This window comes from Gekko japonicus, unplaced genomic scaffold, assembly GCF_001447785.1.
Source record: "Gekko japonicus isolate JY-2015 unplaced genomic scaffold, Gekko_japonicus_V1.1 scaffold1607, whole genome shotgun sequence".
Classification (NCBI taxonomy): Eukaryota; Metazoa; Chordata; class Lepidosauria; order Squamata; family Gekkonidae; genus Gekko; species Gekko japonicus.
This window is the reverse complement of record NW_015161445.1, coordinates 361980-387350: the sequence shown is the minus strand read 5'-3', so window position 1 is coordinate 387350 and position 25371 is coordinate 361980. Positions and strand designations below refer to the sequence as shown.

The 25371-nt window shown below is 46.5% G+C and overlaps 1 protein-coding gene across 1 annotated transcript in view; it reads right to left on the bottom strand.

The window, feature by feature from the left end:
• The window catches only part of LOC107125615 (progesterone receptor-like), a 93795-nt gene that overhangs the window by 9808 nt on the left and 58616 nt on the right, over nt 1-25371 (bottom strand). Inside the window, exons 5-6 of the mRNA XM_015429047.1 lie at nt 9398-9703; nt 6591-6735 (exon numbers count right to left, since the gene is read on the bottom strand). Of these exons, the coding sequence (XP_015284533.1) occupies nt 6591-6735; nt 9398-9703 (451 nt within the window). The remainder of the gene's footprint in view (nt 1-6590; nt 6736-9397; nt 9704-25371) is intronic.

The window sequence follows — 25371 nt, the reverse complement described above, 5'->3', positions numbered from 1 at the left end:
TTCCTTCCTTCCTTCCTTCCTTCCTTCCTTCCTTCCTTCCTTCCTTTTTTCCTTCCCTTTCATCATCATCATAATTTTTTTATATCACAACCAACTCGTGGCTACCCAATGACCATGGGGTTTTTAAGGCAAGAGATGAGCAGAGATGGTTTGCCACTGCCTTCCTCTGCACAGCAATCCATCTTCCTTGGCAGTCCCCCAACCAAGTACTAACTGCGGCCAACCCTGCTTAGTTCCCAGGACCTGACGAGATCGGGCTAGTCAGGGCTATTCAAGCTGCTTTTGCTTTCAAGCTCCATTTATTCTGCATGCTTTTATAATCACTGATGGCCCCACCTAAGCTTCCTTTAACGTTGCTTGAACAAATGGGCATCGCAGCATCTTCTTGCGGCAATGAACTCTGCACCGGCGGAGAGTATCTGCACCGCTTTGAACCTAAACATCCCCAGGTGAACTCTCGCTTTTACCCATACACAGTGATCCTAAGTACGACTCTTTCAATCTCGCATCTGCAATATGGGATAATACCGGCCTACTTTATAGGCCCATTGTAAGGATTACCATGAGATGATGTGCGCGAGAACCCCTGAAGCTGCCTTAGACGGAATCAAACCATTGGTCCATCAAGGTCAATCAGTACTCTTTACTCTGACTAGCAAATGGTCTCAGCCCGAGCTCTACCACATCACCCACTGCCTATTTCTTTTAACTAGGGATGCCAGGGATTGAACCTGAGACCTTCGGAATACAACGGAATCAAACCATTGGTCCATCAAGGTCAATCAGTACTCTTTACTCTGACTAGCAAATGGTCTCAGCCCGAGCTCTACCACATCACCCACTGCCTATTTCTTTTAACTAGGGATGCCAGGGATTGAACCTGAGACCTTCGGAATACAAAGCAGATGCTCTACCACTGAGCCGGGCCCTTCCCCCAGGCAGACGTGAATGTATCAACCTCTCTAAGCTGTTATATACCAGCAATGTATTAATACTGCAAACAGCCCGTTCTGTTCTAAGCAAGCATCAGAGTACAGTCCTGAAGATCTTCTGATAAGCAAAGGAGTCACTCAGACCCTTGTACATATTGGAGGTCTCTCTCCCTACGGTAGCATGGCTGGATCAGCCAGGTGCTTTCTGTTCCAAGATCAAAGCTTGGCTGTAGCAAATCCCTCTGTTCCCTTGCCCTGATCTCTGAGCACAGCTTGAGCAGGCACCGGATGTTACCCGCCACACATACACACCCCACACCCCCTGCAAGGCCACTGCTGAGAAACTAGCAGTAACCAACCCCAAGGGATCATGATGCAACTTTGTAAAACAGTACTGAGGACTGTACCCTGATTAAGGAATTTTTAGTGGATGGACTAATTTAGTGGATTAACACATTAATGTCTGATTAAATAAATCTGCAGGTGACCAAAACCTCAGTATTTAAGGGCTGCCAGTGCTGTTCACTGCCCAGTGCTAAAAGCTGTGGTTCAGAATAATTCCAGATCATTCTCAAAATTTTTCATCAGGGGTATCTTCTATTTTTTGCAGAGGTTTGTGTAAGTAAACATGCAAATTCGGCGAAGGAAAAAAACCCCACTATTTTATTTATTTATTTATCTTTAGATTTGTATCCCGCCCTACCCCGAAGGCTCAGGGCGGTTAACAAGGGCACAAAGTGCCAAGATTAAAACAATAAAAGCACATAATATAAAACAGTAAAATACAGTAACAAAATCACAGTGCTCCATTTGTCACAAGATGGGGTAGATCTTAAACCCAATGGTAACTTTCCCGAAATCTATCATCCTTTTCCTGCCAGGGGCACCTCGCACCCCCAAAGGGGCCAGATAGTCGTGGTGATGGTGTGACGGTGCATAGATGGCAATGATGGAGTAATAGTGTCGGCGGCTCCTACTCGAAAGCCTGGCGGAAGAGCTCCGTCTTGCAGGCCCTGCGGAACTGAGAAAGATCCCGTAGGGCCCAGATGTCCTCCGGGAGCTCCTTCCACCAGGTAGGAGCCACCACTGAAAATGCCCTGGCTCTGGTCACCGCAAATTTAATATCCTTGGGGCCTGGAATTTCCAGGAGATGACGACCCCCCCAAACGTAGTGCCCTTAGGGGAACATATGGAGAAAGGCGGTCCCTCAGGTAGGCTGGTCCCTGGCCATAAAGGGCTTTAAAGGTAAGAACCAGCACTTTGAAGCGAATCCAGTATGCTATTGGCAGCCAGTGCAGCGCTTTCAGCACAGGCTGAATGTGGTCCCTCCTCGAGAGACCCATCAACAACCTGGCTGCAGCATTCTGCACTAGCTGCAGCTTCCAGATTTGCAACAGAGGCAGCCCCATGTAGAGAGCATTACAGTAGTCTAGCCTTGAGGTAACCGTCGCATGGATCACCGTGGCCAGGTTCTCACGGCTAAGGTAGGGGACCAACTGCCGAGCCAGCCGAAGATGATAAAAGGCTGCCCTGGCAGTGGCTGCCACCTGGGCCTCCATCGTTAAAGAGGAGTCCAGGCGCACACCCAAACTCCTAACCTCCGACGCTGGTACCAAAGGCACCCCATCAAAGGTTGGGAGAGGGAGCCCCAACCCTGAGCCGATCTGACTCAGGCCCAGGACCTCCATCTTTGCCATGTTTAGTTTCAACCGGCTCAGTCTGAGCCACCCAGCCACAGCCTGTAACACCCGATGCAGGTCATCCAGGGCAGAGTCCGACCGGCCGCCCAGCATCAGATAGAGCTGGGTGTCATCTGCATATTGATGGCACCCAAGCCCACAACTCCGGGCAATCTGGGCAAGGGGGCGCATGTAGATGTTAAACAACATCGTGGACAGCACAGCCCCCTGAGGCACCCCACACTCCAGGGGATGTCTCTGGGACTGCTGGTCCCCTATCGCCACCCTTTGTCCCTGACCTTGGAGAAAACAGGCAAACCATTGAAGGGCAAGCCCCTGAATCCCCGTGTCGGCGAGGCAGTGGATCGTGTCTAACACGGCCAACAGATCTAACAACACCAGTGCTGCCATACCGCCCCGATCCAGATGCCTACCGAGATCATCAGTCAGGGCGACCAACACCGTCTCCGTCCCATGACCTGAGCAAAATCTGGACTGGTAGGGATCAAGGACGGAAGCATCCTCCAGAAAGCTCTGTAGCTGTAACACAGCCGCCCGAGTTTGCCCAAATAGGGCAAATTAGACACCGGCCGATAGCCAATTCGGTCGGGTCTAAAGATGGCTTTTTCAAGAGAGGGGAGACCATCGCTTCCTTGAGTGCCCTAGGGAACTGTCCCTCTGAGAGGGACATGTTGATAATCTCCCGCAGGGCACCTCGAAACCCCTCGCAGCCTGCTTTAATGAGCCAAGAGGGGCATGGATCAAGGTCGCATGTGGTTGGACGCATTGATACGAGCACTCTGTCCACTTCCTCCAGACTGAGCTGACCAAAACGCTCTAAACCCGGCAACAAAGACATGCAAGGGACCTCAAGTTCGCGCACTGTTTCAACTGTGGCGGGGAGATCGCGGCGGAGCACCGAGACTTTATCTGCAAAATAGCTCGCGAATGCCTCACAGCCTATATCCAATTCCCTAGCGTTTTGTCTGCCCTGTGGCAGAACTTTCAGAGACCGAATTGTACTAAATAATTGGGCTGGGTGTGAGCTAGCAGATGCAATCTTGGCTGCATAGAAATCTCTGTTTGCGGCTTTGACTGCCATCTTATAGGCTTTCATAAATGTCCTATAAGATGCTCTACATGCTTCATCACGAGCTTGGCGCCACTGTCTCTCTAGCCATCTCAGTTCTTGCTTCAGCTCACGCAGCTCTTGGGTATACCAAGGCGCTTGCCTAGCACGAGTGTGGAGAGGGCGCCTGGGAGCAATCTCGTCAATGGCCGAGGAGAGCCGGACATGCCAGTCCTCCACCAGCTCATCCAACGAGCCGCCAGGGGGCCTTGGATCCCGCAGGGCCATCTGGAGCCACAAAGGGTCCATTTGGCGCTACGGGCGAGCATAAATCTGCTCGCCGCCTAAACAGGGTCAGGGTAGAACCTTCAGACAGGCCTTCAGGGCCCGGTGGTCCGACCATGGCACTACCTCTGTAGTGATCCGGTCCATCTTCACCTCTGCCGCAAAGATCAAGTCGAGCATGTGACCGGCCCAATGCATGGGAGCCGAAACAAGTTGAGAGAGTCCCAGTGACGCCATGGTCGATACCAGGTCCGTAGCCCGGCTGGAGGCCGCGTCCTCGGCATGGACGCTGAAGTCACCCAAGACAATCAGCCTAGGGTGCTCCAGCACCCAGCCTGATACGGCATCCAGCAGGGATGGCAGGCTACTGGCCGGTGCGTTAGGTGGTCGGTGCACCAGCCAGATTGCCAAACTCTCCTCAGCCTCCAGCATCAAGCCGACACATTCAACGCCCACGATCTCCACCGACGGGAGCACCCTGAAGGAGTAAGCCTCCCAAATTAAGATAGCCACTCCTCCCCCCCGCCCCTGAGTCCGTGACTGGTGGAGGACCGAAAACCCAGGTGGGGCAAGCTGGGCGAGAGCTATTGTCTCTCCCTCCCGCACCCAGGTCTCGGTCACACACGCCAGGTCAGCATGTTGTTCTTGTATAAAATCCCGACGGGTTGTAATTTTGTTATTAATAGACCTGGAGTTAAACAGCACCAGTGACGGAGCCCTGATGAACAGAGTGGTAGGATATACTAGACATTTAATTCTGGGTATCTGTTGACGTTTTTCTGTTTTGGTGTTCTACCCCCCCCCCTTGCCTTAATTCTCACTCTGGTTATTTAAACTGGTATCTGCTGATTAGACAACTAATGCTTTATTTCAAGGGTCCCCAACATAGTGCCCATGGGTATTACGATGCCCGCCAACGCTTTCCTTGGCGCCCAAGTGTTTTTATAAAGTGGGTGGGGCCAGGTGGGGCACTTGCCCAACAGACGATCTGACTGGCCACTGAAGAGCCAATTCACTATGCAATTTAAAATATTGTTTCACTGGTAGATGTGCCCTGTGCTTTTCCCCCTTGCTCCTCTTCTCCAGTGTATTTTTAAATTACCCCTTTTCTCCCCTGCACCTAGGCTTCCTCTGTATGTGTGGCTTTACCTCCTGCAACAGCCATTCTGTGGTTGGCTCTGCCCCCTGTGACAACCATTTTGTGTTTGCACCCACCACCCTTGTTAGAATTCCAAAGGTGTCCACAGGCACAAAAATGTTGGGGACCCCTGCTTTATTTAAGCAATCTGTTTATTTAGTATAAAGGTTTCCCTTGCTCAAAAGCCAGTCGAATCTGACTCTAGGGGGCGGTGCTCATCTCCGTTTCCAAGCCGAAGAGCCAGTGCTGTCTGGAAACTTTTCTGTGGTCATGTGGCCGGCATGACTAAACGCCGAGGCACACAGAACACTGTTACCTTCCCACTGAACTGGTACCTATTTATCTCCTTGCAATTTCTTGCTTTCGAACTGCTAGGTTGGCAGGAGCTGGAACTAGAGACGGGAGCTCACTCTGTCACGAGGCACTTGGGTCTCAAACTGCCGAGCTACAGACCTTCTGGTCTGCGGCTCAGCATCTTAACCTCTGAGCCACCGTGGCTCCCTTTTATTTAATGTACAGACCTGATAATGCATCGCCTATAACAATCCAGTTTGGCCTCATTTCTACCATGCACCTGTTGCTTGTTTCTGTTTGAGGGACCTTACACCCAAATAAACAGCCACAGGTCTGTTTCCCAACAAGACAGAAACCAGGACCCATTCCATGGCAACGCTATGTTTTAAAACTATCACTATCTTACAGCGAAGGAGTATCCTCCATGGTTATATCCTGATTAAGTCTGCAGGGCAATAAAGGGGCGAGACTCTCTTCAAGTTGGGCAGTGAAAAGCAAATTGGAACAACCCCTATGATTGAAGGCAAGAATTTAAGTGGAACAGTCCTGGGAAAAGGAGAAGGGATTTTGTTTTGAGATGGCCGGTTCCTGAGACAGCAAGAAGGTCCCACAGGGAAGAAGAAAGAGGAAAACAGCCATGGAGGCGAAAATTAGACTGTGTTATATCTACCGAGGGAGACTTACTGTTAATTTGCTTTTAATGGTGGAGGGGAAAATAATGGTTAAATGAGATGTCATTGTTCTCTGAAATTTGTGTCTAAGTTAAATAGCGATTCTCCTGGATTACTCTTCAAATAGTCAGATTTGTTGGGAAGTTTTCACAAGCTTTGAGGATGATTGATCACTCTCAATGTTAAAGAAAGCTTTTTAACATTGTTAAGCAAACTTTTTATAAGCTGTATGTGACCTCCAACCCTTGGGTTTTTAGTGGGTTTTCTTTTCTTTCTCCTATAGTGTGTAGTCTCCCTCCCTAATTTCGTTGTAGTTTTTAGAAAATGAAAATAAAAAATCCCCTACGGGGGGCCATAATTTTTTTTAAAAAAACTATCACTATCTTCCAGATAGTTGGGATGGTCCTGTGCTATGGCAAAGTCCACGAATGTCCTTAAACACACACACTGGAAAATTTCGAGGACTGTAGTAAAACCAGAGCATTGCAAAAAGGGAAGGAAAGGATGGAAAGCTCTACTTACTCATTTAGTATTAGGTCGGGTGCAAAGTAAAGCATTTGACCGCTGACGTGCTTATAAGACCTCCACCCCATGGCAAACACCATTAGGCTCATCCAGGAATACTGGATTAGGGTTATCTGGTCATCAATATGCAGATTCCGGAATCCTGAAAAGTAGACAATGCAAAAGAAAAGACTATGTAAAATTAGAATTTGCAACACTTCTATTTTGAAAAGGTTCACTGAGAGATCACCTCCTGTAAGTGAGTTACATCTGCCTTAGGAATCAGAAACTGTGTAGTCCCAGTTTGTGTGATATGCCTTTTATAACCAATAAACTGTGTTAATCCAGCTGCCTATAAACTTTATTTTAAGAAGCTCAAAAAGGTTCCCCCACCAAGCTGTCCGCACAATAACTGTGTGAGGTAGGGGTAGGCTGAGAATGACCTTATGGTTAACCAGGAAACTTGGTGGCATAGTGGGGAATTGAACCCAGGTCTCTGATGTCCTAATCCAACACTATAACCATTTTACCATGCTGGCTCTCATTTGGTGACTCAGGACGACGGGATATAAATCAAATAAATAAACAGAAAACCCATTGTCATTTCTCCTTTCTCCCACCTGTTAGCCAAACTGCTTTATCTACAGCAGTTGGCAAATTTTACTCTGGGTACTGCCAGCTATAACAAGGTCCAGTCCACCCCAAGGGTTTGCCAGTGAAAGAGTCGAGGCTGTTGGTTCCAAAGTAATCTGTCTTTTACTTAAGAATATATAAATCACATACACACGATGCTGATACATACACACATTCAAGCAAGTTCCTTAGAAATATAGAATTACAAAGAATCACTTTAGCATTCACAGGTAAGGTGATTGGGAGCAATATTTATCTGTCCTGAAGAATGGAGGGTTAGAAAAATAGACTAGGGAGATTTAACACACTGCTAGAACCAGCCAGCTAGTGTGGGTCTCTTGACTGCAGATCAAGAGATCAAGTAGAAGCAAGGGTTTCAGTACAGGAAGCTGGTCTTAAGAGGAGTTTAAAAGCAGACAGGGGGTGTTGGGGGGAAGGCGGCTAGCAAGGACCAGACCACTGGTCCTTACCTTATATAGGTGGATCTTTGGGTGGGTGGCAACTATGCCAGCCTTTGGACCCACCTACCTGTAAGTCCGTCCCAAAACTTATCTCATTGGCTGTGTGAGGGGTGGCTACCTAAAGGGTTGGGCCTATATTGTAACTCTAGATATAACTCAAGGGATGGCATCTAGTCAAGTATGAAAGTTTGGCGTCTAGGAACTTCCTTGATGTGTAGATGAAGCTTGGCCTTTCCCAGGTAATCAAAGAGGCATCTGGCAGGAAATGCTCATTCAGATGTAAAGCAGAGATGTGGAATACGTGTCATTCAACAGTTCATCAATGGGGGCTGTTTTTCCTTAAGTTGTTGTTTCTGCTGACCATAATGGCGATGTGTGCTTCTCTCCCTCAGGCTAGTAGCTGTGTATTTGAAACCTCATTAACATGTAAGGCTTGATGCATTCACCATCTATGTGTATCTCACAACAGGTGATTTGTACAGCTTTCCTTTGAGCCTATGTGTGTGTGTGTGCACAGTCCATGTAGTGTGTGGCAGCAAATATAAATCCATAAAGCAAAATATCAGTCTCATTCCTAACACTAATGAGGAAAATCAAACGAAATTATAATTTAAAAGGAGTTGAGAATGCTACAGGTCTTACTATTACTAATGGTCCAGAAGGATTCTGTTGGTAAGGACAAATTTATGAGTTGGATCCACACTAAATTTTCCAGCAGCAGAACAGAACTTTCCTGCTCCTCTCCCTCCACTGCAGTCCACTGACCTCCCCGAAATGCTGCTCGTGGGAGATGGGAGACCCCCAGGAATGTCACAAGGGAGGTCTGAAGCAGGAAGGAGAAATTGGCGGGAAGTTCCAGTTTAGTCCGGATCCAACCCAATGGTCTCAGGTTACACCAGTTCTGTTTTATCACTGAACTTCTTTTTCCATATGCCCCCATGCATTGAAGCATGCTAGAGGGCCACAAGAGACAGAAACAACACTCCGAAGAAGAGTGCTACAAGGAAAGCCCACCTGGTTCCATCCCTATTGGCATTCCACTGATTCCTGAAAATTGCCCTTTTACAAGGGTCTTTGGTGCTTGAGCATTTTCAAGTTGTGGATTTAGTGCTGCTGAATTGTGCATTTGTGTGCCCGATTGGGGTGGTTGTTAGCTGACACCATTCGCTATTTGTCCCTGCTGGCTTCACCTTAGGCCAAGGAGGGAAGTGGTTCACCCTTCCGCCCAGTTTTCGTTCTCTTCCTTACCCTGCCCATTGGGCTGCGCAACCTCATCTTTCTGAGTAGGCCTGATGGCCAGTGAGTCTTCTTTGGCCTTGCCTGGATGGGGCTTAAATAGCTCCTTACAAGTTCTACAGCCCCATCTCTTCTTCTCCCACTGAGCTTCTGACCCTTTTATCCCAGCCCCCTGTAGCCTGTCCAGTGCTCCTCAGTCTTTACCAGCTGAGTACTTTGCAGCCAGTCGTCCAGGCAATGGCCTCAGCCAACCAAGCAGTGGAGTCAGTGATTTTTCTCCCTGCAGTAGCACAACCTCCGGCCACAACTGGTGTGGCTTTGGACTCTAGCCCCCTTTCGAAAGCAGCTTATCAAAAGGTTTATTCCAAATGGGATACCTGGTGGCCTACGAGAAATACCAAAGCTTTTGATCCCTGCTTCTGAGCACTGAAGATTTGTCACTGGATGAAGGACCAAAGGCATATTTACAGACTTGGTAACAACCAATCCTATTACCTGGTAATGACTTGGACCACTTGACTACACAAAGAAGCTGCCTCTCACATAGTTGGTTGAGGCCAGTCAGCAGAGCGCTCGGCGTTTCTGGCTGCGTGTTGTCGTAACCAGCATAGACCACCTCTGGCTCGATGCCCTGCAAGATGCTGACCAGCGGAGGAATATACTGGATCTCTTGGCTTGGAGAAAAGGAGAGCCTCTGAGCGAGGGCTTGGCTGTCCGTCGGATGGGCTGCGGGCTGCTGGAGTGCGATGACGTCTAACGTTCTCAGAACTTTGACCTTGTTAAACTTCTTAAACTTTCGACCTGCAATCCCCGAGAACAATCACTGGTGAAAACGAACATCGATATCAATTCAGATTCAAATCAGACAAAGCTTCTTAAACTTTTAACCTGCAATCCCCAAAAAACAATCACTGGTGAAAACGAACATCAATATCAATTCAGATTCAAATCAGATGAAACTTCTTAAACTTTCGACCTGCAAGCACCAAAAACCATCACTGGTGAAAACGAACATCGATATCAATTCAGATTCAAATCAGACAAAGCTTCTTAAACTTTTAACCTGCAATCCCCAAAAAACAATCACTGGTGAAAACGAACATCGATATCAATTCAGATTCAAATCAGATGAAACTTCTTAAACTTTCGACCTGCAAGCATCAAAAGTAATCACTGGTGAAAATGAACATTGATATCAATTCAGATGAAACTTTATTATATGTCATGTGCTACCAAGTTTAAACCGGAAAGCCTCTTATAATAATAATTATCGTATGGCAGTGTGTGTAGTATATCCAGGAGATCCTAAGATAGTCTGGCACTCAGAAGTTCTAGCTTTCTTAGTGTCATGCACCACTAGGTGGCGAGCTAGATTTTGTTTTTAGGGCTGGCTTCATGTGGGGGAGTGGAGAATCAAACCCGGTTCTCCAGATCAGAGTCCACTGCTCTTAATCACTACACCAAACTGGCTCTTGGAAAGCCTCTCACATTATGTATATCGATGTCACAGTATGACTTCAATGGTAATTCCACTCAGGGAGCTCTTATTCCAATCCCAGAATGTTTCTGCTCCTCCCAGGGACTGTCATTTCACTCTGGCAGCTGCCATTCCAGTCCCAGAGTAGTCTATCTGGGCCCAGAGACCTTAGTGGAAAATCTACTCTGTGTTTTCTTTGCAACTTTGTGCTGCGATGTATTTCAATTGAGTGGACCTCGAGCAGTTTCACTTTCCAGTGTTTGTGTGCCAGCTGAAGCTGTCGCTTGATGGAGTCGTCTCCTTGCAAATACAGGGTTGATGTTTTGAGCCAGCTTGTCTCTGCTGAAGGGACCTGAGAATGGGTGCCTGAGTGAGTACTGTAACCTAGGAACCCACAGCCAAAGGGGCACATTACACTGGAGAGCCACTGACACTCTGAGTAGACCTGGGGGGGAGGGGAGACGCTTACAATGCCCCATTGGATTGCCAAATACCACTATCCCCCCACTTTCCATTTTAGGCAGGCATCTTGGGGCGGGGGGAGGTTTGGGAGGTGTCAGTTATCCAAGACTGTTAAATAAAAAAAATATTTCAAAAATTGTAAGCATATTTGTATTTTAAGTTAAAAAAATAATATCTTTAGTTGTGTTTGTATCTTTTATAAAGTTTATATCTGTGCTACCTGGCATTACATTTTATGACACGCGCGGCCTGGCCCCACAAAGTCCCATTTATGTCAGATCCAGCCCTTGTTGCAACTGGAAGTGTATGCCTAAAAACATCTCTTGCACCCCGCCCATTTCTGTGAGCCATGCAGAGGCATACTAAATCTAGAGTGCATCAGCAAAGCTGGAATGGTTTGAGTTGCCCATGCACCAGCTCCACCAGACAATGTGTTATCAGAATTCATAATAGAGGTGAAGACTGACAGGAGACTCTATGAGAATGCCATTTCCTCCAGGGGAAACAATCTCTATCACAGGGGTGGCCAAACTTGCTCAGCGCAAGAGCCATACAGAATAAATGTCAGATGTTTGAGAGCCACAAAACATGAACACATATCATACGCACATTTTTATTTTAAAATATGCAAGTTTGCTTTTTCTTAACATTAAATGAGACTGCCAAAAACAAAAACAAAAGGGGTAAAAACAGATACTGATAATGATATTTATTTGTCTAAGAGAGAGAGAAAACGAAAAAGGTGGAAAGAAAGAATGAAAGAGGTGGAAAGAAAGAGAGAGAGAGAGGGTGATTTCCCACAAGCGCCGCTCCGCGCTCACTCTTCTCTTTGCCCGATGGTACGTGTCAGTTTCACACAAGCTGCTGCGCGACCACATTTTGCCCCGCAGCTTCGTGCGATTTTCCCCGCATCTACCCAATCCTGTTTTTTGAGGATTGAGTAGACGCGGGGGAAATCGCACGAAGCTGTGGGGCAAAATGCGGCCGCGCAGCAGCTTGTGTGAAATTGACACGTACCATCCGGGCAAAAGGGAGGAGTGAGCGTGGAGCAGCGCTTCACCCAGAGAAACAAAGAAAGCAAATAGACAGGAGGGAGGGAAGAAAAGCCACTTGCCTTACCTCAGAAGGCAAAGACACACACACACAGAGAGAGAGCAGGGCTTAGGAGACAGACTTTAGCTGTAGGGCTACCAACCTCTAGGGGGAAGCTGGAGATCCCCTGGGATTGCAATTGATGTCCAGGCGACAGAGATCCATTCACCTGGAGTAAATGGCCACTTAGGAAAGGCGGACTCTGTGGCATTATTCCCCGCCCTCCACAGGCTCCACCTCCAACATTTCTGGGTACTTCCCAACCCAGAGCTGGCAACCCTACTTAGCTGGCGGGGTGGATAGCATGGGAGTACTTCCCGTACCCTTGTCCCAAGCTATTTCGGTTCATAAAGGTAAAAACTAGCATTTTGAATTGTTCAGTGTTAAATGATATGAGATCGCTGATATGTTAGGAATGGGGGGAAACGGAATGGAATTACTATACTTTAATCACATTTGGAAATAGGTCCCAAGTTTCAAAAAAAAGGAGAGAGAACCTCTTCCTGACCTGGATAGCCCAGGCAAGCTCGATCTTGTCAGATCTCAGAAACTAAGTAGGGCCAACCCTGGCAAGTACTTGGAAGGGAGACCCCCCCCCAAGGAATACCAGGGTCATGATGAAGAGGCAGGCAATCACAAATCACCTCTCTGAAATTTCCAAACCCCACTAGGGGTCGCCAGAAGTCAACCATGACTTCCAGGCACGCGCACGCACACACAAAATACAAAAAGAAAAACCCTGAGAACATAAGATGTTGGATCAGGCCAATGTTGGATCAGGCCAAAGGCCCATCCAGTCCAACACTCTGTGTCACACAGTGGCCAGAAATACCAGTGCCATCAGGAGGTCCACCAGTGGGGCCAGGACATCAGAAGCCCTCCCACTGTTGACCCCCCCCCCCAAACACCAAGAAGACAGAGCATCACTTGCCCCAGAGTCCCTATCTATACCTTGTGGCTAATAGCCACTGATGGACCTCTGCTCCATATGCTTATCTAATTCCCTTCTGAAGCCGTCCATGCTTGTAGCCGCCACCACTTCCTGTGGCACACAGTGATATATATGTACTATGTGCCTTCTCACTGGCAGAAACAGGAGGCAATTGGTCAGCTGGTCTCTAAGGTATGTCGGTCATAAACCCACATGCTCCAAAACTATTTTGTGCATAATTCTTAACTGAGATTGACACACACACCCCTGCACGCCAACCTCCCCACCGAAAGCTTGGAAGGAGGCTGGAACTGAAGGGTACCAAGCTGCACCAGGCGTTTCATCACAAGCCGACAAGCCTCCTTCTGAGAATGCCTCACCCTGCAATCAGGTGGGAAATGATGACAATTTGTTATTTCTTGACAGAATACCATGATTCTGCCTCCCAGGTCACCTCGCCCCTGTGGTTTGCTCAGGGAAAATGATCCCTGTGCTCTTCAGGAGTTTACCCAGAAGGAGAGAACAAAGCAGAGGCGATCCATCAAGGTTTTATTGAGCAATTTGAAGTAACATCTTGTGAAAAATCTTAGCCGCAGAACTAATTTGGGTGTGTGTTTTCTTCTCCTCCCCCCCCCTCCAGGACGTGACATTTGTAGAATGGCTGGAAAGGGAGGCTGAAGAGGGTATCTAGCAGAAGCCTTTAAAAAAGGAACAATGTAGCCCAAATTCTGCTGGTTTTAATAAGGCAGTTTACCCTTGTAGTTAAACCACTTTCAATGAAATGCATGTGAAAGGAACTTCACTTTGTTTGACTGATTTTTTTGGTATGTTTGTGGGGGGCGGGGGAGAAGCAAATGCTACCATGAAATCAACCTCACTGAAACTCCTAGCCTATACCTGAATCCAGCTAGGGCTCTTCAAATGCTTATGCATTTCCTAGCTGGTTTGGAATTGTGTACATAAATTAGTGCCGCGATGCATTATTCCCTTCCCCAATCCACAGGGTTGTCAACCTCTTGGGGGGGGGGTAGCAATCTCCCGCTATTGCAATTGACAACAGAGATCAGTTCCCTTGGAGAAAATGGCTGCTTTGGAGGGTGGACTCTATGGCATTATACCCCGCTGAGGTCCCTCCCCTCCCCTCCCCAAACTCCCCCCTCCCCAGGCTCCACCCCTAAAATCTCCAGCTGGCAACCCTACCAATCCAACAGCCAGGCATTTCCCATTAGGGTTGCCAGGTGCTTACCTTCTACCAGTGGGGGGGCTCCACACTTATTCCTGGGATTCTCCCAGAAGTGACATCATCGCGCCGTGCACATCGTGCGGGGACGCGCTAGCATTTGGCCAAAAACTCTGTGGTCATCATAGAGTTTTTAGCCAAATGCTAGAATATATCTGTGTGATGTTCCTTCCTTCCTTCCTTCCTTCCTTCCTTCCTTCCTTCCTTCCTTCCTTCCTTCCTTCCTTCCTTCCTCCCTCCCTCCCTCCCTCCCTCCTTCCTTTCCCCCAGATCCTCTTAGGACATGGGAAAAATGCATTTGATGAGACCAAAGGACGAAGACGACATAATACCAAGGCAATGTTAAGCCTTAAAACTCTCCACTACAGAAAGTTATTTGGGGGTGGTGAGTGTCTAAACACCCCTGACCCAACAAAAACTCCTGCCATCAATGCCAAAACTACAAGGAGGTCAAGAGCATTTTCCTGGGCACATACAGAGTGAATTTTCCGTACTATTTGGTACCAGGGAATGACTTTCTTGTTTGGGTGGCCTCAAATGAAGGAAGATGGAATTCTGGTACTGCCCAATTTAGTAATGAAAGCATTGGTTAGTAAACATGTTCAGCCCACCACCGTTCCATCTGTCACAACACAGTTTTTGTCTCCACCACAGACATCGCCTCCAGCTTTTGCCCTGCCACATTCCTTGAGTGAAAAAGATAGGTATGCATCTTGGAACTGACAATGGTCTCAGAGTATGGCTATAAGCTATTTCCCTGATGGCATGCCACGTTGTAGACCTTGCATATGCAAATGCTGACTGTTTACAGAACTTTAAAAATTAATCACTGGCAAAGCATGAGCCTATGTGCTCAAGGAAATCACAGAGCAAGATATATTCTGGTATCATGCTGATCTCTTGCTTTGCCATGCGCCGTTTCCTCCTCTTAATAAAAAACCTAAATTTCAATTTTTAAGAATGACACCTTCCCACTTCTGCATTAATGTGACTTCCCCAGCTCAGCTGCTTACCACATACCTGGAGCAAGCACCGATGCAGACATTAATGAGGTGTGGGATCAGGGTTGGTAAGGGGGGGGGGTCGGTGGGAGTTTACTCAGAGAATGCTAAATGGTGAAAAGATAAATGCCCCTGTTTGGCTCTGAATATTTAGGAGAGGTCAGCCTAAAACCTAGGCTCCTGAGGATCATTTGGACACCAGCACTTATTATCTAATGCAAGTGGTTAGGTATGTTGGTTACAAACCATGCAGGGCTTTAAAGGTCAATACCAGCATCCTGAATTGTGCCCAGAAGTAGATTGGGAGCCAGGATACATGGCCCAAGACTAAAGTAATATAGTCTCTGTGTTAGGTTGTTTTTTCGTTTGTGTTTCTTAATTAATGGGATATGATTCCCTGGATATGATGCACAGTGCTGATATAAGATCTCTTGTAGTAATTTAGCATACTGAATAGAATAGAATCACAGAGTTGGAAGGGGCCATCTAGTCCAACCTCTATTGCTATTTATTATTACTGCTAACAAATCATAGCTCAGTACAAGATATCTCAACAATGGAGCAGACGGGTAACAGGAAGTCTTGGGACTGGAGCTCTGTTCTTCCCGCAGTTTCCTCCTCTTCCCAAAGCAGGACTGTACCACTTGGGGGGGGAGGCATTTTGTTTAAAGGTTGTACTGATAAGTTCAATAGGAATCCCTCTTATTAACACTGGAAGATTAACAGAAGGGCTGCATCTTAGAGCTGGCATCTTTACCATTTGCCAGCCCTCAAATCTACCTTCAGCCCCTTCCCAGAGTCAAGAACTCAGGTTAACTGCCAGAAGCCAGAAGAAAATGCCATTCACACAGCACAAACTGCTAATATATTGTGCTTCTGTATTTTATTTGTTGCAAGCCAAGCATGGCTTGAAAGTGGGAGGTATGAATATATTAAGCAGATAAATTTATTCATACAGCAGGAAGCAAGCCTATATCTGGTGCCTACAGCATCATCATGAATTACTACCCACATACAAACCCCATTACACACACATAAGAAAAACATAAGAACATAAGAAAAGCCCTGCTGGATCAGACCAGTAGTCCATCTAGTTCAGCATCCTGTTTCACACAGGGGTCAACCAGTTCCTCTGGAGGGCCAACAACAGGGCATAGAGGCCAGGGCCTTCCCCCGATGTTGCCTCCTGGCTCTGGGATTCAGAGGTTTAGTGCCTCTGAATGTGGAAGCTCCCCTCAGTCACCATGGCTAGTAGCCATTGATAGATTTATCCTCCATGCATCTGTCTAATCCCCTTTTAAAGCTGTTTATTCCTGTGGCCATCACTACACCCTCTGGCAGCGAGTTCCACATTTTAATCACTCTTTTCCTTTTGTCCACCCTGAACCTACTGCCCATCAGCTTCATTAGATGCCTTTGAGTTCTAGTAGGTGCAAAATTCCAAGCGTTCCGTGTGCCTTGGTGTTTAGTCATGCCGGCCACATGACCACGGAAACGTCTTCGGACAGCGCTGGCTCTTCGGCTTTGGGACAGAGATGAGCACCGCAACCCTAGAGTCGGATTCAACTGGCTTTCGAGCAAGAGAACCTTTACCTTTTCCCTTAGTCATCTCTTTTCTAATCTGAAAAGTCCCAGAACTCTTCAGCCTTTCCTCGTAGGGAAGGTGCTCCAACTCCTTCATCATCTTGGTTGCCCTCCTCTGTGCCTCTCCCAGCTCTGCCATGTCCTTTTTGAGATACGGTGACCAGAACTGTACTCAGTATTCCAGATGAGGCCGAACCATAGATCTATACAGGGGCTGTTTTATTCTCAACCCCTTTCCTAACAATCCCTAACACAGAGTTTGCCCTGGGTTGACACTTTCATTGAGCTATCCATTACAATCCCAAGATCTTTTCCCCTCTCACTCTCAGCAAGTTCAGACCCCAGTAGCCTGTCCTTGAAGTTGGCCTTTTTTGTCCCAATGTGCATCGCCTTACACTTACCAACACTGAACTTCATTTGCCACATTGCTGCCCACTCACCCAGTTGGTGGAGGTCCTTTTGGAGCTCTTCGCAGCCAGCCTTGGTTTTCACCATCCTGAACAATTTGGTGTCATCTGCAAACTTGGCCACTACACGACTCCCTGCACATTCTCCAACTATCTGATCTGATACTTGATTAGAAGTGTGTACTTCACATTTCTCCCTGGCTTGACATTGTCCCCCCCCCTCCTTTATACTATCCTCACTACAACAGCCCTGTGAAGTAGGTTCAGCTAAGAGAGCGTGAGAGGCTCAAGGTCAGCCAATTTTTCTCTTTTGCCTTCTAGGCAGCCCTTAGCGACTGGAGGGAGAGCTGTCCAGAGAGCTGCAAATTCTGCCTCTAATGATTCAATCCTCTGGAATTCAGATGCAGCCTGAAGTCCACAAGTTTGGCAAAATATTTATGATTGAGCAAGGAAGCTTGACGGCAACAATGACTCTCAAATGCAATTTTGGATCCCTGCAAAAAGCGGGTTTCTGAAATAATGAATGAGCCAGAAGCCAGCTTACGCTGAATCAGACCGGCCACTCCTGGACTCTTAACCTTGAATCCCAAACCCAGCTCTTAAAATCTTGAATCTTGCCTGGTTCCCTCAAATCTGGAATCTCTCCAGAGCAACATCAGTAGACTCAACCAAGCCTACGACCCCCTATTTTAAAGTAAACAAGCCTCAAATTTGTGTAGAACGTCCTGCAACTCAGTTGCAGTATTTGCTATGGGTAGGATCAGGGTTAAATAGAATGCTACTTGCTGTTTTATACTTTATCACCCTCAATTTAGAGCCTCGTGTATGCTCCGTCCACTATGTACATGGATCTTTTCTATATCAAGGGTCAGCAACCTTTTATAAACAGCCAAATTTCAGAGCAAGGGATCAACAGAGCGCAAGTATAAGGGCACCTATTTGCATAACTGAAATTACACTACTAATAATTGGTACCCTGATTAAGAATTCATATATCTTCCGCTGCTCAAGGCCCGGTTGTCATGAGTCCTTTCATGGGAAGTGGCACGCATGACGTCTCACAATAAATCGTAAGTACACACAGGAACACCATGCACAATTGCTTTAATGCAGTAGCACAAATCTGTACATGGTTTGCACTCGATTCCTGGCAACCGTTCCCATTTTGCAAACCAACTCTGCCCCAATTCACATTTGGTTTTACACCAAGCCACATCTGGGCTGGGGGGTTGTAGACCTCTGTTCTATATGAATGAGCTTTCCCCACCTTTTTGTTTCAATGGGAAAGAATCATAGAATGTTAGAGTCGGAAGGGACCTTGCAGGTCATCTAGTTCAACCCCTACACCTAAAGTATTGCTTTATGGACTCATACTTTCTTTTACAGTGATGGGCATTAGTTTAGATGCCCAGACCTGGATGGCACAGGCTAGTCCATTTTCATTAGATCTCAGAAGCTAAGCAAGGTCAGCCTTGGTGGTTGGGAGACCACCAAGCAACCCCAGGGTCACTGCACAGAGGCAGGCAATGGCAAACCACCTCTGTTATGTCCCTTGCCTTGAAAACCCTACAGGCTTGCCATAAGACAGCTGCTACTTTATGATGCTTTCCACCTACCACTAGTTTAAGATGGTTTTTAAAAAGGGGGGTTGATAAATTCATGGTAGATGGGCCTGTGAATGACTATCAGCCACAACAGCAACGGAACCTCCATATTCAGAGCAAGTAATATCCGTGCTGGAGTGGCAATCTTTAGACTCTTTGCCTGTCTGTAGCCCTTCTGGAAGAATCTGGTTGGCCGCTGTAACTTGTCCCTTCCTGGAAATTTCCTTTCCTGCAAATTGCCCCTTCTTGGAAAATGACTGAGAAAGCACTTGGGGGCAGATAGCGGGGCTATACATCCCCAATGAAATGCCACATTCCCCAAGGAACAATTGGACTAAGACAAAACTACTTAGATTCCAGTCACCTCCTTAAAGTTTTTTCTTTCGTCTGCTCCTTGTAGGATGAGCATAAATATATTTCGTAGGAGTCGTAGTTAGAAGAAGGATTTATACCCCATCCAAGGCAGCTTACACATAAAATAGCATCTAACTAGAGTAAAAAAAAAAGTGTGCAACTGTAAACCGATCAGCTTAGGGGGAGGGGATCGGATTGTTACTACAATCGTTAATGAAAACCTGATGACCTCGTATGCAAAGTTATCGTCTCCTGTGGAGATCAACAAGTTTGTGCAAACCATATGCACCATTTTACCACAAAACAACTATGACAGGACTGATGCACTACCAATTGATGTGGAGCAAACAGAGAGAAAACAATGCTTGGTTTTGTTCAGGGCTTTTTTTGTAGAAAAAGCCCAGCAGGAACTCATTAGCATGATAGGCCACACCCAACAGCAGAAATTCATTTGCTTATTAGGACACACCCTTGACAGCACAGCTCATTAGCATATTAGGCCACACACCCCATGTTCGCGGAAGTGTGGTCATCCAGACACACTCACCTTTTGCTTCTTATTCTGTTTACCTTGTTTGTTGTCAAAACCCAGGGCTTTTTTATGGCAGGAACTCCTTTGCATGTTAGGCCACACACCCTTAATGTAGCCAGTCCTAATGAGTTTCTGCTGTTGGGTGTGGCCTATTATGTTAATGAGTTCCTCCTGGGTGTGGCCAACTCGGGAGCCAGTCGGAACTCCGTTCCTGTGCGTTCCTGCCCAAAAATAGCCCTGATGTTGTTTATTTATTTATTTTGCTGTCAGGCCGCAGCTGACTTATGGCGACCCTCATGGGGCTTTCAAAGCAAGAGATGATCAGAGGTGGCTTGCCATTGCCTGCCTCCGCCTCGCAAACCCTGGTATTCCTTGGTGGTCTCCCATCGACATATGGTCCAGGGCTGATCCTGTTTAGCTTCTGAGATCTGACAAGATCAGGCCAGCCTGGGCCATCCAGCTCAGGGCAATGCTTGATTATGGTGTTCTGATTTTTCCATGTGAATCAGAACGCGAGACACCCCATTAAACAAAGGAGTTCTCCCAATACCTCACCACACTATTTGATGGGTTATTTTCATCTAAATAGTTAGGAATTATTTTCGTCTAACTCCAGTTAGGAATTATTATGCTGCCATCAGGTATTATTTTAAGTAATTTAATACCTGGTGGCAGCTTAATGATTCCTAACTAGAGTGCATACGGCAACCATGTCAGGGAGGACACGTTTCTATCTGAGTATCCAGGGTCAGCTGATACTGGTGTCAAGTTGGTATAGACAGTGCCCCTAAGGCAAGTGTGGCAGATTGATCGATTTGAGCAGGGAAGGCCGGTGTCATCTGGGCATCCATTGCCTCAGCTAAAAGCCTGGCGGAACAGCTCCGTTTTACAGGCCCTGCGGAACTGTAATAAATCCCGCAGGGCCCTGATTTCAACCAGGAGCATGTTCCACCAGGCAGGGGCCAGGGCTGAAAAGGCCCAGGCCCAGGCCCTGGCCGAGGCAAGGATAGCCTTATTGAACACAGAGCTCAACACTTCGTCAAAGTTAATACAAATCATGGCCACTGTGTGGAGAGAGAGAGAGTTCAACCCTTTCCCTCTGATGTGATTTTGTCCAATTAATCCACAAGCTGTTATTAACCCTGAAAGTTAATTTAGTCTTTTCCCCTTCCAGGGATAACAACAGAGCTGGAGGTTGGTTTGTTGCTGAAAACCTGACAAGGAAGGGTTAAGCACTCTCTCACTCTGCACAACCTAAATGGAGGCCCTTGCTTGGCTCTTATTCCCATCTAAAGCATGCTGCAGAGATCCCTTTTACAGATCCCTCACCTTGCAGAACCAGCTAAAAGATCTGGAGCACCATAAAGACTGGTGTACTATGGAGAAGCTTTCCCAGGCCAGACCGCCCTTGATAAGATGAACTTTTCTTTGGCGTTTTACTAAACGGGCCAAAGCTGAACGTTATCTGAGAAATCATTAATGGAATCTCCAAAATAAAGGAGCTCTGATTTGGATTAGACTGTGATATTAGGGAGGTTAACCCTTTCATCCCTAGCACTGTTTCCCACAAATGGATGCATTCAGACATTGTATCATGGTTAATCTGTAGGTTTAAGATTAGTGTGAGGTCTAAATGTTGACCACCTGTTGACTCTTGCCTTGTAAGAGATCACAACATGGGATTCTCAACCAGAGTTACATCTCAGCTTGTGAATCTTGATCTGTAGTTACTAGGGATGGGCACAAACTGGGTGATGAGCCAAAAATTCGACACAAACTTGGCACAGTTTGGAGCCCCTGAACCAATGTTTAGGGAAGAAGTCTTCCCCGAACCTTTACCAAGTTTTTGCTTGGTTCGGTTTGGCTGTTCGGGCCATTTAAACCTAACAGCAGATGGGCACACCAGTTTGCTGTTAGGTTTAAATGGCTGCAAGCCATTTCACCGATCCCTTTCACTCCCCCCCCTTGGAAGTGGGGGGGGGAGCGAAAGGGGTTGCTGAAATGACCTGCAGCCATTTAAACCTAATAGCAGGGCAGGTGTGCCCATCCGCTGTTAGGGTGAAATGGCTTGCAGGCATTTCAGCAATCCCTTTCACTCCCCCTCCACTTTTGCTCCCTCCCACTTGAAAGCTGCCAGCCATTTAACCCTTCCCAGGCAATTCACTCCTTTCTCCCGGCTACAGCAAGCTGTGGCTACGGGAAAGGGGAATCTGAACTGACCGGCTTGGGCATGTTTTGCTCAGCTTGGTTCACGATTCAGTTCAGGACAGCCCTGAACCAGAATGTTTTGGTTGGTGCCCATCCCTAGTAGTAACTCTTCAGATGGTAACTAAAGGAAGACTTGGGTTCAATAGTAGGACACAGCAACATGGGTCTTTATAGGTTAGCATCCTGAACAATGCCTAGAAGATAGTGCTCGCTGTTCATGCCTCTTCTTACACCTTGGGCATTACAAGAACCAAGCGAGTAAGATGAGCCCAACAACAACAAAAGTGTTAATGTATTTGTGCCACCTTGCATTGATTTTCATGTAACCTGCAATAATTTTCCATTAGTGTGACAAAAGAGAAAATGTCATTATAAAAGAGCTCCTACTGAAGTCAGGCAAAGCCAAATCCTCCATTAAAAAAAGAACTGTTTATTGCATGCTCCAAATAACTTCTATTAAAGGTTTAAAATGTTTCTTTTCAAAACCATTCCACGGAAAGAGGTTGTATTCATGGCTGTTTCCCTCCATATCAAGTCCTCACAAATTACTATAAAGAAAACACAAAACAAAATCACACTCTGGGCATCCAATGCAGTCCAAATAGTCGAATGATTAAGGTGTGAATATAAAGTGGATTTGCGCTTTTTACCTGAGTGATGTCATTTTTACCATTTGAATTTCGTTTTGTTCAATGACACATTTAACAAAAAGATATCTCCCTCATTCCTTTTTTATGGCTTGCTTATGGAAAACATGACAAGATTTAAGGGTCTCAGGCACAAGGCAAAAAAAAAAAGTTAATAGATACTGAAAGCAAATGCAGTTGGGGGCTTATATTGCAACAGGCAGCAAACATTTAAATCACAAGGCCATATTTAAGCCTATCTGAAATTTCCAAGTTGAATGTTGTTGACTTTGAGTTTGTTTTTCAGAATGAAACTATGCGACCCTGGCTAATGAAACACACACTCACAAATCATAATAATCGCTATTTATTTCTTGCAGAGCCATACAATCCCTCTGTGCTAGTGACTAATATGAACAGCCACTTGCTCCTGTAACATATTAGCGTCTGCTGTGAATGAATCTCCAACTAGAAGCCCTGGGTGACCTACCCACAAACTCAATTGTTTGCCGCTACAATCTCTACTATGAATAATGTGTTATTTTCACAGCCTTCTGCCATAATGCCTTCCATGAATATTAGACTGTCTGCTCTCAAACAAAAAACGTGAATCTTTCCTTGAAGATTTGTTCCAATCCCGGCTGGTACTAAACCACCAGCCCTCACAAAATGAACTGAAAATACCTCACAGGAAGATGTGGAACATGAAGTCATCAGGGTCATAGCTATGTTCTGTAACAGTTCCCCTTTTAATATCTTTTAAGATACACTTTCCCTCCTTTCTGTAGCCCTTTCCAGTCATTATATTTGAGGGCATCCAATAGGGTTCTCAGACCCCCCCCCCGGCTGAGGGTAGGGGATCTCCCACTCTGGGGGCCCTCCCCCTGGCACTGATCAGCTAGCTAGCTGGGAGACTTACCAACAACAAACTGAGGCCTAGTCCTCTGTCGCTGGTGACATCACTTCCAGCACACAACAGATGTCATCATGTCGCTGACGATGTGGGAACACTATGGTATTTGAGGGAAACTCTATGGTAAAAATAGCTTCTACCATAGAGTTTTTGCCCGAATACCAGAGCGTCCCCACATTGCTGACAACGTTCCAGTTCACGTTAGAAGTGATGTTGCTGCTCTGCAGATGACAAAGGCCTAGGCCTCAGTTTGCTCTTAGTAACTCCCACCCACCGAATCCTCCCAGTTGGCAACACTAGTGTTGAACCATGAGTATTGGGAGCTTATACCAGCTTCAATCTTCCCAATACAAGTGATCATCATTTGGCCTGAATGAGGCACCATGATGTGATGCCTTATTGTGGGGAAAAGGCATCCACATATAATGCAAATATTTTGAACAGTGCACACTCATGGTCCATGTGCTGGGACATCCCCAAATATAACAACTAAAAAGGCCTACTGACAATAGAAAATTTCAACTACCCTTCCTTATGCCATTATATACCTTTGTGCTGTGTATTAATTCATCTGGAAGACTACCATTCTGTAATACCAAAGTCACAATCACAAAAATTGATCTAAATTCTCACTTCTCCCATCAACATGCACTGAATGGAGCCTCCATTTAAATGAGATAGTGGCCATGGGCACAACTCCTGATTAGGTGCTTGTTCATCACACTCAACCTAAATGCCCCGGGGCACAATTTCAGGGTTTAAAAAAGGCAAAGAGATGGAGGAGGAGAAAGAGGAGGAGGAGGAGGATGATTTATACCCTGCCCTTCACTTGTAGTCTCAAAATGGCTTACAATCTCTTTCCCCTCCTCTTCCCACAACAGACACCCTGTGAGGTAGGTGGGGCTGAGAGAGCTCTTTCGAGAACTGCTCTTGAGAGAACAGCTCTGAGAGAACTTGTGACTGACCCAAGGCCACACAGCTGGCTGCATGTGGAAGAGTGGGGAATCAAACCCAGTTCTCCAGATTAGAGTCCGCTGCTCAAGGCGGTGAAAACCAAGGAGGACTGTGAGGCACTCCAGAGGGATCTGTCTAGGCTGGACAAGTCAGCATCAATGTGGCAAATGAAGTTCAACGTGGGCAAGTGCAAAGTAATGCACATTGGAGCCAAAAATCCGAACTATAAATTTATGTTGATGGGGGTCCGAAGTCCGAACTGGTGGTAACTGACCAGCATAGGTTAAAGCTGAGTTGAAACCAGATGCTGACCACAGATAAATAGAGTTTATTAATTATCTGCGAAAGCAAGAAATTGCAAGTAGATAAATAGGTACCACTTTGGTGGGAAGGTAACAGCGTTCCGTGTGCCTTGGTGTTTAGTCATGCCGGCCACATGACCACGGAAACGTCTTCGGACAGCGCTGGCTCTTCGGCTTTGAAACAGAGATGAGCACCGCAACCCTAGAGTCGGATTCGACTGGCTTTCGAGCAAGGGAACCTTTACCTTTACTATTGGTGATCCATATGGCTGCCATTGCTTGTAAAATACAAGTCTCTGGAGTACTATCCCATATCAGAGCAGTGTCAAAGATTGCATACGGCGCCATTTGAAAGCATATGGGGGGAGCTATCACCACTCCCCATTTGTTTTGGACCACGTGAGGCTATGTTTATTTATATTTATTTATTTATAACATTTATGAGCTGTCTTTCGACCTTGTGGTTCTCAAGGCAGCTTACAATATCAATATAGCAATACTTACAGAACACGTAATAGGTGGCAGTTTAAAATCTCAACTGGGGCTGCCAATAAATAAAAACTAAATGAGTCAAATGCAGTACTAAATAAAACTGTCTTCAGCTGCCATGCAGGGCTTCAAAGGACATAGCCAACACCTTGATATGGGCTTGGGAGCGAAGCGGTAGCCAGTGTAATTGCTGCAGTATTGGGGTCACATACTCCTAATGATTGGCCCCAGCCAGTATTCTAGCCACAGCATTCTACACTAGCTGCACCCTCCGAACACTCTTCAAGGGTAGC